The sequence below is a fragment of the Crinia signifera genome, chromosome 4, assembly GCF_055691185.1.
Source record: "Crinia signifera chromosome 4, ASM5569118v1, whole genome shotgun sequence".
NCBI classification, from domain to species: domain Eukaryota; kingdom Metazoa; phylum Chordata; class Amphibia; order Anura; family Myobatrachidae; genus Crinia; species Crinia signifera.
In genome coordinates this window covers 281,777,341-281,797,268 of record NC_139220.1, presented here as the reverse complement: position 1 = coordinate 281,797,268, position 19,928 = coordinate 281,777,341, and the positions used below count along the sequence as shown (strand labels likewise).

Sequence of the window (19,928 nt, the reverse complement as noted above, 5' to 3'; positions counted from 1 at the left end):
TACAACATCGAAACATACGAATCTACAAAATACGAATCAGTCATGTTCGTATTCTTAGTAAATTTCCCCCAATGTAACTGTTTACATTTCTTGAAGAATTATCATTAAGTATACATTTTTTTCCTTTACTATGGTTGAAGTATTTTAGCATACTTTGAAGAAACATTTTGGTGTAACAATCTGTGTCCATTACAGTATGTCCAATAAAATGTTTTGTGGTCCCTAGGTTGACAATGTCTAGGTCAACAGTCACTAGGTCAAACACTAATGGTTGACACAAAGAAACGGTCGAAATACTGTACCATAGGTTGGTAGTGACAGATGGTTGAGTTTTTCACCTTTTTTTGGTGTAGATCGACTTGGTTCATACTTTCCTATCCTAGTGGGCATAGAGTGAGAATATAATAGTGCGCCAAGCACAGCGAGGCACAGTGCCCAAAGCGTACACTTATATGGTGTCCATATCGACATACTATAACTTGTATATTCATTACACTTATGGTAAGTAATTGCTAACAAGGTTCATTATTTACAGTAAATCCACCAACCAGCAAAATCCAGATGGACGAATGTCCTAACAGTACAGTGACTGATTTCTACATCGTAGCGTTCTCCACCTATGAAGCAGGACAACTTGTTCTATTCATTGGAGTTTTACTGATGTATCTAATTACTGTGACTGGAAACCTATTAATTGTTATACTTATCTGCCTGGTGCCACAGCTTCACACCCCAATGTATTTCTTCCTGTGTAACCTATCAGTTGCAGATATCGCATATGTGTCATGCACTCTCCCAAAGCTGTTGTTGATATTTGTAACAAAGGACAATAGGATGTCCTTTCCCGCCTGCATTACACAGGTCCTCTGGTTTATGTTATCGGGTATTTGTGATATATTCACTCTGACCTCTATGTCATATGACAGATATGTCGCAGTCTGTAAGCCCCTGCAATATCAACTCATCATGAGTAGGAGACTGTGCATTATAATGGCTGCTTCCTCCTGGCTTATATCTGCTATAAACTCCATAATGTATTCAATCCTCACATCCATGTTGTCCTTCTGTTCTTCACACACAATTGACCATTTCTTTTGTGACCTGAAAACATTGTATGCAATCACTACTAGTTACACAAGAAGCAGGGAAATCCTTATGTTATTTGAAGAAATATTTTTTGCTTTTTTACCCTTTTCTCTCACTGTAACCTCCTATGTATACATTATCTCCGCCATAATGAAGATCCGTTCTTCAGGGGGACGTTTCAAAGCTTTCTCCAGCTGCGCCTCCCATCTCACCACTGTCATATTATTCTATGGACCAGTCATCTTCTTGTATGTTAAACCAAAGTCTGAACATGATAAAGAACAGGACAAGTTGTTGTCATTACTCTATATGGCTGTGGTCCCAATGTTAAATCCATTTGTCTATAGTTTACGGAACAAAGAGGTTTTGGGAGCCATCAGTAAAGTTACCACAATCAAGAGACATTACTTTTCCATGCAATCAGTTCAAAAATAAGCATATTTCTATTAACATTTCAAAAAGTCAACTTACTATGTATATGTATTAAAATATACTTTTCATAACTAATAGGGTCATTGTAGTTACAAATTCATAAATGACCCACTAACAAACATTCTTTCAGCCTTTGGAAACAATCTGGTTGAAACAGTAACACGGTTTAGGCCACCATCTACATTTATCTGAGCTTTTATTTATTTTTTTGTTTTTATCAAATACTTAATACAACCTCAAGTCTGAAATGTCTTTTGGACTATATTTATTACATTTTGCATTTTTGTATGTTTGCGAGTTTTTGTTGCAAATCTCCTAGAAATGTTCTCTTGTTCTTTTCTTGTCTAAAGCGATTTGAGCCCTGTTGGAGACAGTGCGCTATATAAATAACTTTCTTTTCTGTGGAAGTAAAACTTGTAGTTGCTAATTGTTTTTTCTAAAATAAGTTTGAGGTAATCTGAGTCAACTTATTTTGTAGCGTGGAAGGGCTGTAGCTCAAGGAACTGTCATACTCTTATAATCAGGAGGAAACCGTAGGATTCACAGATTTTGGTATGTAATTTACTTATTTTGGTAGTGGGAGAACAATCGATGGACCAAATTACTCCTTTGTGTATTGAAAGATGTCATACCAGAAAGTGAAAGCAATTTTTGCAGGGACACTTTTTTTTTTTTTTTTTTTTTTAAGTTGCTGGATATTAAGGGCGAGATGTATCAAATGGAAAATGTGGTAAAACCCCGGTTTTACTGCATTTTCCAATGTATCAAAAATGATACCGCAGTGTAGGGTTTGGGTGGCGATACCCTATAGAAGCCTAAGGGCTTCTTTTCGCCGCCGCCGACGCAAACCCGCCGTCTCGCCGACCCCCCTCCCTCTGGCTTACCTTCCTGAAGGGTCCTCCTGGACCCTGGAAGGTAAACCTCTCCTCCCCCTAGTGACGCAGCCGGACGTCCTTCCGGCTGCAGGGGGGAGGAGGAGGTGCCGGGGAAAGCTTGCTTAGCTGTCCCCGGCGTGACGCCGCGTGAGGTATGCAGGAGCCGGTTGGGAGGTGACAGAGACCCCCCGCACACCACATTCCAGGTATCGCGGGGGCCTCCGTTACCGCACCGCGATGCCAGCCGCATATGTTAGTACATATGCGGCGGCATCGCGGCGGGGGGGACGCGAAGGGCGGCGATGTATTTTAATACATCCCGCCCTAAGAGAGGGAGCTGAGAAGACAGAGATTGGTAGGAGTAGATAGTGTCTGGGGTGATGTGGAGAGTTTGTTGGCTAAAAACTGTTAAAGCTCAAATGTAAAGGACAGAAGTTGTCATTTTGATGGGCTTTTAACTAGTCTATTAATAATAATTTGGGATGAAAACTCCAAATTCATCAACACTGCATTCAAAAACGGTTAAGGTGTAAGGATTGGTACACAAAAATAGCAACTCTTCAGCAATAAGGAAACAATATTTATTATCTGCACACAGAATTTTGTACGCATCCAACAATTGTTAAAAAAAAAAAAAGGAAAATGTAGTCAGTTAATGTTCTGAAGTTTCCACTAGGCATTCTTTTCTTTGCCCTTTGTCAAGCTTAAATAACATATAATCTATATACATTTTAACTGTATGGAATATTATTGTTTTCATTAGTACTACTATTGATATTTGTTACATTTGACTTTTAACTCAAGTTTCCTACACATATACTTTTACTTCAATCTGTAACAGTATATTTATAAGTAAAATATAAAGTGCCTGTGACCACAAAATTCAGGTTGCCATATTAGTGATACAATTTTACCCAAATTTAGTTTCCCCTCCTCCCTTTTTCATATCGGAAATGCTACTTTAAAAAAGAACGTTGAATGTTAAACTGATACTACACTGATACATTCTATTGCACGTTTCTTCAATTGTTGGAGTGCTTTTGTAAGATTTGTTTTTCAACATCTCATTTTTTAATTAAACAGATTGCCTATTTTGTGGATTTTTAATTAATTTTGTGATTAACTTCTGGATAGTTGCAGAGGTCATTCCAGGGGTGCCAGATGACCTCCCGTCAGGCATGATTCTGACAGTCATTACACCGAAGTTGGAATCTTAACTGTTAAAACCGCAAAAGTGGTTCACCGCACCGAGTGCAACGATCCCACAAGAGGCTACATTTCGCTTGCCCTGCTGTCTTATTCCCAGCAGTTATGATTTAGACATAATGTAGGACAAATGGCGGTCGGAATCCTGACTGTTGACGCGCTATACCCCACCTCATTCCAGATATGGAATATACTATTCTAGGAGTGGTCACAATAATAAACATAAACACAATGCCAAATAAGGATAGCAAAAAGAAAAGAAACATACATTGGCTGAACATTTTAACCATCAATTTGTAAATGTCAGAGATCAGCATATACTACACAAATAATAACCTAATACCACAATTATCACAATGAGAAGCAAACAGTTACTTGGAAGACCCACCGTACTTTGCCATTACAGTTTACTGTTACCCTGGCAGTTTTTCAAAGATTTGAAATCTTAAACAATCCTGTTTAAGATTTCAAATCTTTGAAAAATTCATTGAAAATGTCCACTGTTTTGCTCTTTCCCCAGTGCCTGGTGCATTCATCTGTACTCTTGGTCTTAAAGAGGCTACATTTACACAGGAGAAATCTGTCACTTCTCTGTTTATATCACACAGCCACCTTGCCTTGGTAATCTGGCAGGCGTTACCTTACAAGGTCACTAGAAGTCTTCATGAATGAGGTTCATGCAGAGCTGTTCACCAGAGTGCATCTCCTGAAGGAGACAAGGCCTTCAGAATATATTGGATACAGACCACAACAAAGCTGCTAGTTCAACCAAACTTAGGTATGGCCCTATAGGAAAGCTTGAAAAGTCTTGTTCTTCACCAAATACTATTGGTCCAAGTGAAGGCTTCTAGTGACTTTGTATGGTAATGCCCATTATTATATACAACAGGCCTATGGGGGATAGGAGGGTCCAGGCAGATTTGTAGTCCGCTTCCAAACAAACTCGATAGTGGTATTATGCAAAGGGTCCACAAGATGAAGTAAGTGGAAGCCGTCGTTCGCCGAGTGGGAAATAAACGGTACCTGTAGGTCCTCCTTGTTGGCTGGTCCGGAATTGGATAGAATTGTGTCCTTAGTGTGCAGATTTTGTATCCAAATGAAAGGTAAAGGCTCAATTTTAAAAGCACTCTCGGACAGGCTCACAAGCTCAACGCGTTTCAACGTGGAAATGCCCACATCTTCATCAGGAGCTCTATTTCTTTTGCCTTTGTATTACATATGTGAGTCACACACCCCCATTTGAACAGCTGCTACTTTTTTCTAAGCCTGCCTGACTTGGCTATGATCCGGCAGATTGCTGGTGCAACAGCTGCCCTTCACAGGCTCAATCACATATAAATTGTCCAAATTGCATGTATATGATAGCAGGTCCGACACGATGCATGGTCCCATGCACATCGCATCAGACCTGCAGTCAAATACATGCAATTTGGACACTTTTTTATGTGATTGACCACCACAATCGCAAAAAGTGGCCAAATTGCATCCAAATCACCAATCTCTAAAAATCATTTGATGGTGAGTGAGTTGCGGATAAGTTTGCAGCTAGTTCACTGTCCATTGGCAGCTTATTTTGTGGGGGGGGGGGGGGGGCAAACAAACCATTTATTTAAACAGAAGATGAACAGCACTGGGTTTCACTGAGTAACAGTGTAACATATGCATATTGGTAATCACATAAAATATTTATTTTATAGAAAAAGTATATAATTCAATTGTGTGCACTTATAAAGTAAAAAATAATATAGTATAAAAAGCATGGTTCCTAGGAGCATTGTAAAGACTGGGGGAAAAATACACCCTGATGTTTGAAGAGTGGGATAAGTAGATCAATGTAGTCAATTGTACAATGGCGCTACCCTAATCTGGTATTGGAGCTGGTGGTTGGTGATGGTGTGCGGCCTGAACATTGATGGATTTCCAGTATAATTCCCACCAAGGGACTAGGTATTTGCTTTGTTAGTAAATCTGGTTCATCTGAAATAGTCTGTAAGTTAGCAAGTTGTCCTCGCATGGCTGATGAACGAAGACGGTGGAAGATGGCGACCTGATGATAAGAAGCTGGTCCAGAACAACAGGTTTTGGTGGCTCAATGCGTTTCAATGTATTAGCTCACGCCTTCCTCAGTTTAGAATCAGTACACATATTCATTTTTCAGGATACAACGGTGTCTGTATTTCAACATGTTCAGCATTATGTTGATTCGTAATATGATGATGTTGATATATTGACTTTTGGTATTTCAACAGACAGTATTATGAATGTGTTGGGATATTGACCATAGGTATAACAGTGTTGGTGAAGTAATTGTCAGTATTGATCATACTGCTCCTGTACTGAGTAGGTGTGGCAGTCAAGTAGTGCCAGGCCAGGCACTGAATATACCTATAAGGAGCTATCAAGACTTTGAGATTTAGGGATTTAGACCTGATCGTTAATCTGAGAAGACTGCAGTGGACTGAAAGAATTGAGCCAGCACCCAGACAGAAAGAGAAGACGCCCCTTGCTTAATTGAAGAGAATTGCAAATGGTCACTAATCGCTATCAACTTACAAATCAGGTCACAATTTCCAGAACATCTAAGCATTTTTGCTGCCTGTGCAATTGTGAGTACTGTAGGTCTGAGGTTCCACTATCTGTGATTCCGAGAGGCTGGAAGTGGTTATCGCTGACATCTGCGTTTTTCAAACACACCTCGAATATGGCAGATTTCTGCCCCTAAATGCCGGTTTCCTGTCAATCAAACTGCAATTACTGTGATCAAGCTGTGACTACATGGCGGTCAGTAATTTTGCAACTAATTGTCGCCGCACATGCGCCATGTGGCACGTGCAGTCTTTCGATAATCTGACAAATTTCGAGGTTGCTGATTAGCAATCAGGTCTAAGTAAGGCCCTTTGGTTGCAGATTAGCTGCCCAATATAGTGAGGGTGAAGAAGTGAGGCCGTTTGTTATTTTCGGTTTAATTTATGAGGCCAGTAAAGTATTATTGTCATTTATTTACCTGTAGGCAGGACCTGATTGAGCACATACACATTTCACCAATCCATACCTCCCAACTGTCCTGCTTTTCGTGGGAACTACCCAGTTATCCCTTCCCGCCCAGGGAATTAGATAATAAACAATTGGCAAAATAAAAAAATGAGTGACTTACAGTACAAGACATTGCAGGAAAAGTTTATGGTTTCTAAAAACTGCTGCACCAGTGGTCATAACACTGAAATAAGGGGCAGGATGGCAAACCAAGGGTTATATGCCATTGAAGGGCGGATGCTGATTAGACGGAGGATTAGGGATAGCAGGGGGAAGGTAGCATACTTATACCCCTTTTGTATTTTTGAGTGCCGGGTCATTTTGCTGTGTGCAGCCTGACCCCAATTCGTACAACCCGCAAATTACCAGGTTAAAGATTTTCAACCCGGGAATTTGCTGAAAAACCCGGGTTTTTCTGTGGTGTGAAAGGGTCAACACAGGTGTTAAATCCCGGCACTCTGACCCTGGTCAAGAGCAATGTTGGAGTGCCGGGATTTAAGACCTCTGTTGACCCTTTCACACCAAAGAAAAACCCGGGTTTTTCAGCAAATTCCCGGGTTGAAAATCTTTAACCTGGTAATTTGCTTCTGGTGTGAAAGGGGTATTACTGGACCCTTGTCGGGATTCCCTCCTTCATAATGTCGGTGTCAGGATTCTCACCGCCGGCATCTAGTTCGCTAGTCATCCATATGAATCTTCTAGATTGGAGTAGATGATAGAATAAATAAGGGAAGAAAATACACATACTTCTTGTAAGAGTTTTAATTCTAAAAGGGAGGAGACAATAGACCGGACTAGGTGAGGGCTATTACTAGTGAGTATAAGTAGCTTGTATTGGGTTGTAAAGCATCATATACACGAATGACTACATTTTTCATAGTAATATAATTGCACACTAGATAATTCTGTGATAAAAAATAACACATATCTATAGGGAACTGCTTTTCAGTCCCTGCCCATAGGAATTCGAAAAACCCAAGGGATGCCCAAAGGCAAATTAGTTATAAAAAAAAACACAAGAAGACCCAGCAATCACTGAAAGCCCTTTGCTTGCACCCATAGTGGGTATATTATAAATAGGCATTCTCCAGCCATGCTGTACTTTGAGCACATTTTACATATGGATATTCCAGTGAAACCTGGTGCTATATATTACGGTAATTTATAAGTTATTTGTATTTTATTTTCTTTATTCTATCTTTATTCAAAGCAGTAGATCAATGTACATTCACATTATACATGGTTAGAACATATACGAAAGACAATACAATAGATACAATGTTAACACTTAGGAGGAAATTTAATAGAATGAGAGATTCAGAAAGTGAGAGATTTGGTAAGAAATCTCCATTTTTTTTTAAAGGGGCAATCATTTACACTGTAATATCAGTTTGATTTTGCGGTGTAAATGATTGCCACTTTAACAAAACTGGAGATTTCTTACCAAATCTCTCACTTTCTGAATCTCTCATCCTATAAAATTTCACCCATAATACTGTATATTAGGTTTCAATTTGATTTCATCATACAGTATTCTGTTAAGTTATTATATATATATATATATAACTTAAAATGAATTACTTACAATTCTAATAGGTTGATTAGTAAGCATGTGGGGGGTCCTCCCAAAGTCATAAATATAACACTTTGTTTAATTAGGGATATTTATTATTTTTTGCATTTTAAACAGTCTGGTTTAAATGTTTAAATTAATTTTTTATTCAAAAATGTTCTACATTGAATGTTGAACAATGGTAATGTTCATATTTTAAAGTGGCTCACCATTGGATCTGCTACTAGCGCTAGGACTCTTGTGCCTGACTAGACGTTGGACTTGAAAGGGTTAAATAGCTGTTTTACTTGTTTATCTTTTTGAAGTGATGTTTCAGTCCATTCCATATGAAGAAAAATTTACAACAATTTTTCCTTAAATAGTACCATTGTGGGGGCAGATTCATTTATCCACATGTGCAATACACTTTTGCGTGCTGCTGCAGATACAGCTAATAATTATTTCTGAGGACTAGGGATGTGCACCGGCCACTTTTCGTGTTTTGGGTTTTGGGGTCTGATTACCTTCAGGTTTTGGTTTCTAATGGGTTTTGCCAAAACACCTCCTAAATGTTTTGTGTTTGGATTTTTGGGTTTTGGGTTCTGATTTTTTTTTTTTTAAACATAAAAACTGCTAAAATCGCAGAATTTGTTTTTTTTTTTTTGCTCATACGCTATTATTAACCTCAATAACATTAATTTCCACTCATTTCCAGTCTATTCTGAACACCTCACACCTCACAATATTGTTTTTAGGGCAAAAGGTTGCACCGAGGTAGCTGGATAACTATGCTAAGCGGCACAAACACATGTGGCTCATGTAAGAGTGGCACTGCAGCGGTAGATACGGCAGTACTAGGCACAAGATAGGTAGATAAGGCAGTACTAGGCAGTATTAGGCACCAGACGGTAGATACGTCAGTATTAGGCAGTGGGCACCAGACCAGACAGGTAGATACGGCAGTACTAGGCACCAGACGGTAGTTACGGCAGTATTAGGCAGTGGGCACCAGACAGGTAGATACGGCAGGACTAGGCACAAGAAAGGTAGATGCGGCAGTACTAGGCACAAGACAGGTAGATACATCAGCAATACTAGTATATGTGCACCAGCAGAATTTTTTTTTTTTTGGTACTTGTTTCCTAGCACGGCCACACCGATTAAGATCGGGGTGATCGTGCTGAAAAAAATCGGATCGATCGCATCGCATGCGATTTGGTCGCATGCGATGCGATCGACGCGACCGACCGATTTTTCACCCGATTTTTTCATTAAATCCAATGTAAATTGGGTCCCTGGGACCCAATTTTACATTGGATTGAATGAAAAAAATTCCCAACCCCCCCAAATTCAAGCGCGTAAACCCCACCCCACCATAGACGGCAACCCGAAGCGTGGCGAGCGCAGCGAGCCCGCGAGGGGCGGCGGTACGCGTCCTCCGACCTTTTCATGCCCTACTATCCACTAGGGCGTGGAGTGAGAATAGAATAGTGTGGCGAGCGCAGCGAGCCACCGAGCCCGAAGCGTGGCGAGCGCAGCGTGCCCCGCGAGGCATACCTTCACAGGCATACCTCGGATACCTTCACAGGTAAACGCGTCCCTTCGCGGGCTTCACAGCTGTCCGCGTCGCCACGCTCGCCACACTATTCTATTCTCACTCCACGCCCTAGTGGATAGTAGGGCATGAAAAGGTCGGAGGACGCGTACCGCCGCCCCTCGCGGGCTCGCTGCGCTCGCCACGCTTCGGGTTGGCGTGTATCGTGGGGCGACGACGGGGACATTTATAATGTGAAATGGGTCATATTGACCCATTTCACATTTTTTGACATTTTTACACCATTTCAATGTTAAAAAAATTTTTAACATTGAATCCTATGCAAAAATCGGGTGCATCGCGTCGGGACCAATGTTAATGGTCCCGACCGACGCGATGCCCCCGATATTTTAACTTCCCGACAAGATTTCAATGTTAAAATTTTTTTTAACATTGAAGTCAATGGAAATATCGGGGGCATCGCGTCGATCGCGTCGGGACCAATGTTAATGGTCCCGACCGACGCGATGCACCCGATTTTTGTTTCCTAGCCGGCAAAATGGACCTGATTTCAAAAGAAATCGGGTCCATCGGGGTAATCGTGTCCCTTAATTAAGGGACACGTTTACTTAAGATTGTGGCCGTGCTAGGAAACAAGTACCTTTTTTTTTTTTTTTTTTTTTATTTTTTTTTTTTTGCATTAGAAAAAAGAACATACATACAGTTGGCAGGTAAAAAATCACAACAAACATACATGCTGTGTACATTACAACATCACGAATAACAGGACTATTATGACGTCCGCCACCATTTTCTATAATCTTTGCTACAATGTCCTTGTCCTTTACTTTGTGGCGAACGCCCACAGGGACTTTGATTTGTGGCGACACACTCCTTTGGCTACTAACCCTATACTACATAGTTACACTTTACTCTTTCATATCTACCAGACCATTATACAATTATATATTATTATTATGTACACCATTTTATCTACCATTTTACCTAACAAAGCGGGAGAAGGGGAGGAGGGGAGAGAAGGGAGGATAAAGTGCATAGCCCCCTCTTTTTTTTTTTTTTTTTTTTTTTTTTTAGCTTAAAGAGAAAGTGCAATATCGTTCAAAATAGTTCTCCACAGTGTTTATTCAGAGAATAGGGTTTAGTTATCCTCTATTTGTAATATTGTGTAGTCTTAGATATCATTTCATATCATGCAAGTGGGGGGACGGACATAGTGGTGCAAAAAGGGGGGGAGAGCATACCACATTTTTATTTATTTTTTGTTTATAAATCAGAGAAATAAAGTGCAGTAGTGCATTACAGTGAGTGATTCTCCTCCGTGTACATTACAAATAAAGCGTAACTATTATGTTGTTATCCTACGAGCTAGTGTTTACTTATTTAGAACACGTGCAAATTCTTTTATCTATATGTAACAATTTAATTATTGTGCATAGGCATATTATTTCTCCAGTGTGTGGAGGTGATCCAATGGTGCCATATTTTTTCATACTTCTCCATGGTATTACGATTTAAGTGCACAGCTTTCTCACACTTAACTGTATAATTTACGAGGGCCTTCCAGCTCTCAATTTCGGGGCCCCTACTAGACAGCCAGGCTCTGGCCAATATGACCTTTGCTAGTGAGCACAAATTTATTACGTACTGTTTTTCTTCACAATTTAAACTCCTATTGTCGATGATCCCTAATAGGCAGCATTTGGGGGTTAAGGTCTCCCTTCCAATCCCTGAGTCTGAGATTATCTGAATAATTCCCTCCCAATATGCAGCCATTATTCGACAGCTCCAAAGCAGGTGGATATAGGTACCCGGTTCATTTTTACATTTGGGACATATGTCAGACCTATTTTTATCAAATTTTACTATTCGCGTCATTGAAAGGTATGACCGATGGAGGACATATAGCTGGACTTGCTGGTTACGCAGCGAATATGTGGCCTTAGATGGAGATGACGTTGCTAACACCCATTCACTCTCACTTATTAGGCCAACGTCTTCCTCCCACTTGGCTTGAAGGGAGCTTAAGTCTATACTAATATCTATATTAATAATTTTTTTGTATAGCCTAGACACTAATTTGGAGATCACTAAGGTTTTTAACATTATTTTTAACGGGGATTTTTTAAAGGTTGGGAGGGGATTGGGTATGTGCGACCGTATAGCTGATCTTAACTGCAGGTAACGGAAGAAATTTGTCTGAGGGACATTGTATTCGACCGCTAACTGCTGAAACGATTTAAAGCCTGTATGCCCATACAACTGGCTGACCACCGTCACTGAGTATGGATGCCAGACTGTTTTAATTTGGAGCCCTTTTAAACCCTTTATATGTTTCCCATCATCCAGGGGATACTCTGGGTCCAGCTCTGTACACCCGATCATTTTGTTGGCCTCTTTCCAAATAGTTATCGCTTGAGTCACCAAGGGTGTGTCTGACGAGGTTGTGTGGCCTTGTAATAGTTTATTCAGTGATTTTGTCAAAGGGCTTGATATATTAACTAACGCAACCACTAGTTCGCTGTCATGTTGACCCACGAACCAGCCTTTTAATTGTGCCAGCTGGGTGGCGATATAGTATTTCCTAAAGTCTGGCAGTCCCAGCCCACCATCCCTTTTTTCCTTCATCAAAACGCTCAGCCGGACTTTCGGACGGTTATTGTTCCAAATAAATGTGGAGATCATACTGTTGATTTTCCGAAAGATTGTCTTTGGGAGTGTTATGGGGGCCTGGTGTATCACATACAAAAATTTCGGGAGTATAACCATTTTTATGAGGTTAACCCGGCCTGTCATAGTTAATGGGAGCTTTCTCCAGGATTTGAATTTTTCCCCCATCAAGGCAATTAGAGGCTGAACGTTTTGATGAACGAAATTCTCAGGAGCACGGGACACCCAGATCCCTAAATATTTAAAGGACGTAACCCATTTTAAAGGGTGGGCAGAAGGGGGCGGGGAGTCCTCACTACCCTGAATTGGTAGTATATAGGACTTACTCCAATTTATTCTGAGCCCGGAGTGATCTCCAAAAGCCTCAATAAGGTTCAAAACCAGAGGGAGATGTTGGGAATAATTGGAGAGATAAATTAACAAATCATCCGCGTAAAGAGATACAATGTCCCTGTTGTCTCTAACTTTAAATCCCCTAACGATCGGGTGCTGTCTAAGGGCACAAGCCAGGGGCTCAATTGCCATCGCAAACAGCAAGGGGGATAGAGGACACCCCTGTCTTGTGCCCCTAGCAAGCGCAAATGGTGGAGAGGTCCACCCATTTACTGTTATTCTTGCAGACGGATTTTGATATAACAATTTAATCCATTTAATGTAATTTGGACCCAGACCGAACATTTTTAATATTGTCCAGAGATACGGCCATTCAATGGCATCAAATGCCTTAATTGCGTCTAATGAAATTATTGCCTCGTCCCCAGCCCGTCTACTTGCTAACTGCAGATGGGAAAACAATTTGCGTAGATTTTGGGCCGTCGATTTACCCGGCATAAATCCGGACTGGTCCGGGTGGATAATTTTGTGGATATAATTGTTTAGTCTAGTCACTAGAATTTTAGCTAGTATTTTATATTCAGCGGTCAGGAGGGAGATGGGTCTGTACGAGTCTCTGTCTGTGGGGTCCTTCCCCTGCTTCAGAAGAACAATTATGTTTGCTGCCGACATCGAGATTGGGAGCGTGTCAGCCTCAAAACATTTACTTAATAGATCTGGCTAAAATACTCTCTAAAGGATTCTCCCATTTCTTGTTTCGTATTCAATATTTTTCCTTTTTCATCCTTTATTTGACTTATGCAGTTTGATGGCTTCTCGGCTTGCGCCAAGTAAGCCATGTATTTTCCTGCTCTGTCCGCTCCTACATAATTGTTCTGGGCCAGATAGGACATTATTTTAATATTTTCTTCCTTCAGGGTGCCTAGCCAAATCGCCAGTGCTTCCTGCCATCCAGCATATGCGTCAGGGGTGCCCTCTCTAACATATCGCGCTTCACGGAGTTCACATTCTTTTTCCCTAGCTCCGATTATGGCCCTACTCCCCCTCTTCACCTCAGCTGTTTTTTTTTTAAGGGTTCCACGTATATGTGCTTTAAGAGTATCCCATACTACATCTGGTGCTGCTGACACCCGGTTCAGCTTCCAGAATTCCGCCCACTGATCTTTAAGGGTCTCAGTTGCCTCCATCCCCTTTAGCCAACCTGCCTTAAATTTCCAAAAACCCTGCCCAGAGTCATGCCCATTTGCTAGTTCAATTATTACTGGGGAATGGTCAGAAATCCCTCTGGGTTTGTATTCAATCCCTACAACCTGTGAAATTAAACTCTGGGATACTAAAATTAGGTCTATGCGCGAAAATGCCCTGTAGGAGGAGGAGAAACATGAATACTGTACCCCATTTGGGTTTTTTTCCCTCCAGATATCCACCCAGCCTAGGTTTCCCAAAAATTGGTCGAAGCCTTTATTTCCCTTTGTCACACCCTGTGTGTCACTACGCCACCTGTCAGCTCTTGGGTCCATTACGTTGGTAAAATCGCCCATACAGATGACAGGGGACAGAGGAGACACAGCCGAAAATTCGGCTGCTTTTACGAGAACATCAAAAGAAAAAGGGGGAGGAATATAGATCGCCAGGATCACCAGTTGCTTGTTATTAACTTGGCCATCAACAAACACATAACGTCCGGCATTATCTATTTTTATCCTATTACATGTAAAAGCTAATGTACGCTTTATCAACAGTGAAACTCCCCTTGATGAGGAGGTAAATATTGAATGATATGCGTTGCCAACCCAGGGTTTTTTCAGTGCCATCACTTTCCCTCCTGCCAGGTGAGTCTCTAACAGGCAAACAATGTCTGCATTGTACTGTCGCAGTTGATTAATGACAAGGGACCTTTTAACTTTATCATTTCCCCCCCGGACGTTCCATGACAACAACTTAATCACCCTGGGTTGGAAAGGCATATCAGACACTTATCTATTCGTTGTTTTCCTACTTGCTGGCTTTTAAACGGGCTTTCGCCATCGGACAGTGTTGCCGCCACAACACACATAAATAATGTCAAAAATGTACACATCAACATACAACATAACACAAACCCCCCTGCCTCCCACCCCCACCCTATACACCAACCCCCCCATGGCGTATCTATCACCCAACCCATCCTCTACCACCTCGTCTGGTGGGGCTTTATCTACTGGCCACCATCGTGCGGTGAGCTCCCTGGATTGGTTATAACTTTAAGGGATTATGTGCTAGCGAGCTGGAGTGGCCCTGGGGCCCATTTATCGATCCATTTGGCAGCTTCATTTGGGGAAAGGAAGAAGACAGTTTCAACCTCTGCCTCCACTCGCAATTTGGCAGTGTACAACATGGAATATTTCAGGCCTTTATCCCTTAATTTTCTCTTTACTTCAATATATTTAGCCCTTTCCTTTTGGATCTCAGTGGCAAAATCAGGAAAAAAAGAAAGTCTTAGCCCGTTATATACAATCGGCCCCTTTTCCCTGGCCAAACGAAGCAGCACATCTCTGTCCGCGAAATGTAACAGCTTCATTATAATTGTCCGCGGTGGGGCTCCTGGGGGTAAGGGTCTAGACGGAACTCTGTGGGCCCTTTCGATTGAAAAGAACTTTGAGAATGATTCGCTACCGAACTCTCCTAAGATCCATTTTTCCATGAACTTAATGGGGTTATGTCCTTCTTCTCGTTCTGGTAGGCCAACCAATCTTACATTATTCCGACGGTTTCGCCCTTCAATATCTGCAACTTTGCTTTTCAAATCACGGAGTTGTGACTCTATAGCCCCCACCTTTTTAATAATATGTTCTGAGCTGTCTTCCAACTTTGAGACTCTTGTCTCTGCCTCTTTTATTTGTTCTTTGACACTTTTAATGTCCTGCCGCACGTTCGCGACGTCTGCCTGAATGTCAGTAATTTTTTCAGTGAGCCTTTGCTCACTGCCTTTTATAGCGTCCATTAACTGCTGCATTGTGACATCAGGGGTATCTGCCTCATCTTGGGATTTGTTTCCCTTAACGGGGGTCGAGGTTGGGGTAGCGGATGGTGTCTGTGGCTTTGTAGTTACTTGCGACCTCGCATATTTTTCAAGCCGTGCAGCCGCATTGTTGGTGCCTGTCTTCCCCATTATGTTACAACACCAATAGTTTAGGTGCACCAGCGTTGCAGGGCCGTTCTTATAGTCAGGGGTTTTGCCGACGCTGATTACCCTGGGGCGATACAGAAAGAGCGGGATAATGCCCAGATGAGACGGGGCAGATAGCTGCGGTGAGGGAGAGAGACGGAGACTTGGGAGAGGGAAAAGTCAAATATAGTGCGGTAACCCCCCTCTATGTATCTCAGGCTCTATCACTTAGATGGGGAAGGGATGGTTAAAATCTTGTGTTATTCCCAGTGGGTTTCTCCATCAATACTGCTATTATTCCAGATATACCCACCCGCTGCCACGGGCAGGGCACACAGAGTCTGTGGAGTACACTCTTCCACTCAGGGCACACAATGTCTGTGGGGATACAGTCTTCCACACAAATAGAATATTTTGGACTGACCGTGGGTTGGAGGCAAATCCAGGGGTTACTGCCTCATGGTACCGCCGCTCACAATCGGGTAGGTTCAGGGCATTGCACCATATCCAGGCAGGCGAATGAGGATGGTATCGTCAGACAGACTTTTTTTTCTTCCCCACGTGCAGTCCCTCTTCCAGGTGGAATACACCCCTCTCTTCCTGGGTCACCGCGGTTCTCCCAACAGCATGCACCACCCGCTGCCACTCTCCTGGTCAGCGTCTCCTGGTCGGCGTCTGCCTCTCCGTGCTCCCCGCTCGTCTCCTCCTCTGACGCCACCGGAGCTGCACGTCACTCCTGTGCGCCTCGTCAGACGGACCCCCCGGCAACCCGTCACAACCCAGGAACTGAGCTGGAACCTCCGGCGTGGACCGACAGCAGCGCCACCGCTAACACCGCGAGCAGCGAATCCCTCAGCCGACAGCGTGAGGCACAGGTACGGGCACTGGTCTCGCCAGTCGAGCACATTAGCTTTCAACAGGATTCATTCCAGGGAGCTCTCACACCTTACGACACTACTCCCGCTCTGCCGTGGCCACGCCCCCTCGCACCGCACCAGCAGAATTTATAATAATTAATTTTATAAGGTACTGGTTGGCAGTGGCACACGTCAGTGCACCAGCAGCATGGAATTATATTTTTACAGTTCCATCCAGCACTGCAGGACAGGTACTATTTTTAAATTAAATTATACATAGCAGCCTAGTAGGTACTAAGTAGGTACACTTAGGCAGTAGCACTGCCAGTGGCAACAGTGGACTGAGTAAATAATACTGGCATCCTCTATTCTGTGCAGGGAGCACCAGTAGACTATATATAATTACATTAATTAAATATTAATAATATAGCAGCCTAGTAGGTAGAGAAACTAAACTACTAGGTAGGTAGTAGCACTGCCTGTGGCCACCACAAAAGGTAGTTACAGCAGTAGCAGACTACTATATGCACCAGCAGAATTTATAATAATTAATTTTATTATTAGGTACTGCTTGGCACTCAGTGGCACACATCAGTGCACCAGCAGCATGGAATTATTTTTTACAGCACAGGTATTATTTTTTAATTAAATTATATATATATAGCAGCCTAGTATGTACTAGGTAGGTACACTTAGGCAGCACCAGTGGACTATATATATATATATATATATATATATATATATATATATATATATATATTATAATTCATTATTAATATAATATATAATATTACAGCACAGCACCAGAGGTAGGCCCCAGCACAGAGGAGACAGTAGTACTACAAGTAAACAGTTAGACTGTCCTCCTTGCTAGGGTGATCCCACCCTAAGCAGAGAGGAGAACAGAGTACACAGCAGCACTGAGGGAGACAGCCCCAGCGAATAAAATATTGCGTTCAAGGTCAAGCTCAAGTTTAAGCCCCAGCAGCAGCACCAACACACCCTCTCCCAACCCACTACTAGACTGGAGTGAAGATGGCGGGTGCAGGAGCCGCTATTTAAAGCCTTGCGAAATCCGGCGCCGGGCGATGACGTTTTGCGCTGCTCGGAACCGGGCTCGCATTGATGACGTCCGTGGGGGCTCGGATCTCCGGAATCCGAGTCCGCACATCTCTACTTAGGACCTTTTGAAATTCTAGTTTCTTTTGGTAAAATACAAGTATAGCCCACTCTGGAGATAGAGGAAATGAGTTACCAAATCATAAATTCTATCCAGAATATATCAATGCAGTATAATGGCATTGCCACATACAGTGAAATAAATCTGCCATAAAAGTCTTACAATTAAGGCATTTATGATCTTCTGACAATTCAGCATAAAAAACATCTTTTTGGAGACATATAAGTTTTATGAAATGTTTTATAAAATATGTAGGTGTATGTTATTTATGTGATAATTCTGTCTGAGTACCCAAATACCTGCAGTAATTTTTTTTTTCTGCCAGTTATTTTTCATCATGTTTATAAATAGTAGTTTAGTTTATTGAGTTTGTAAAGTATTCTAACACAGTTCATATAAATAAATCCTTGTACCCAGCTCACAGTAAAGCTGGCCATACAATACTGCAATGTACACAGCAGTGTATGACCATCCGATCCTCCGAGAGCCGCCCAGGACCTTCCTGGGCAGCAAGATCTGGTCCTTTCACATGTGATGTAAGGCACGTGACCCCTGTTCCCCGACGTCAGAAGGGGAGTCCTAGTCTGAGGTCGAACCTGCATGCAGATCTGTGCATGGTACTGCGCAATTGGACATGATGCCATGTCATACACATTGAATTTGGGACAATTTCTCAGCCCGATCCATCGGAAACAGGTGAAATTGACCGAAACTACTGTAGTGTATTGGGGCCTTAAGAGCATGAACACAGCCATAATGCAAGACTTTTTACAGCAAAGGGGCTGGTGTTTTGTGTTTCAGAGGTGTAAATTCAAAATGTTGGGCTGTGAAATCATGGCTTGGACCTATTGGGGTTGTGACCGAAGACTACCAAATGATTCTAAAATATCTTGGTTACAGCTACTGTTTTTGACCAACTTTTGAGAATGGACATGACCACCTTTATGTTTAGTTCTTTAGATATTTTTTAAGAATCTCAGTTATCCAATAAAATAATCGTAACTAATAAACTGTATCATAATCATTACTTTATTCACAATTTAATTGTAATGGACTCCCATTACTTTCTTTAAGGTACTGTAATTTCAGATCACAATTTACATTTTCATATCTTTAAAGTACATGTTTTATTCTACTCCTTCTGGTCATTCTGACAATGGTGATGGGAATGGTATTATATTTTTGTATTGTTTTTTTCTCTCTTAAGTTGCTGTAAAACTGGCTACAGCTCTACATCTAGGCCTCACACGTGTTAATTGTAATTAATAAATCAATCAATCATGGATCTGCACAGTTTAACTATAGTGATGGACAGTCATGTTTGTGGCTGAAGTGCTTGATTTATTTGGGTACCCACAGAACAAATGACCAATGGACAGATGAGTGTTGTCAATGATGGACTTAAAGCAGCTAACAGCCATAATTTAAAGAAAAGCAGTGCAATATAAAATTGTTTACATCCCCCCCCCCCCCCCTACACTTATGTTTTATAATAAAAGTTCATGCAGTTAAACCAACCAGGTACTTCAGTGACAGGGATTGCCACTTTTGTGGCTGACGTGCTTGGTTTGTTTTGGCCCCTACAAAACTATTTTTTGGAAGTTAATGATAAGGGTGTTGTTTACATCAAATTATTATAATTTTGTAAAGTAAATTTCATGAATTTGTATTAGACATCACTACATCATTTGTAAATGATTTCTGCCTTACTAAACTGTTTACCTGAGTTATCAGAGAATTCATATACACAGTAGCTGAAAAGTCATTATGAGACACAACCTAAATGATGGGTGCCTGTGGGTGCAATGTCAGCAGCATTGAGGCAGCAAGAGAAGCCTAAGAAAACATTAAGAAGCAAGTCCTGCATGTACTCTGTCATGTAAAAGGAAATAAGTTCAAGGCTCTAGAAGTAAATGGATCCCTACTTCCAAAATTGGGAACAAGATCTCCCTTATTCTGAGATGGACGACTCTGAGGGGTCAGACAAGGAAGAACAAGTGTCGG

At 41.7% G+C, this 19,928-nt stretch overlaps 1 protein-coding gene across 1 annotated transcript; it reads left to right on the top strand.

Annotated features, from left to right (window-relative positions):
• The first annotated feature begins 561 nt into the window (after nt 1–561).
• Nucleotides 562–1,521, top strand: LOC146073071 (olfactory receptor 5AR1-like). The gene has a single exon (XM_083180250.1). It carries the CDS (start codon nt 562–564, stop codon nt 1,519–1,521), a length of 960 nt encoding a protein of 319 aa, XP_083036376.1.
• The last annotated feature ends 18,407 nt before the right edge of the window (nt 1,522–19,928 follow it).

What these genes read in the sequence shown, in the direction of transcription:
- LOC146073071 (XM_083180250.1), top strand. Translation starts at nt 562, where the DNA reads ATGGACGAATGTCCTAACAGTACAGTGACTGATTTCTACATCGTAGCG.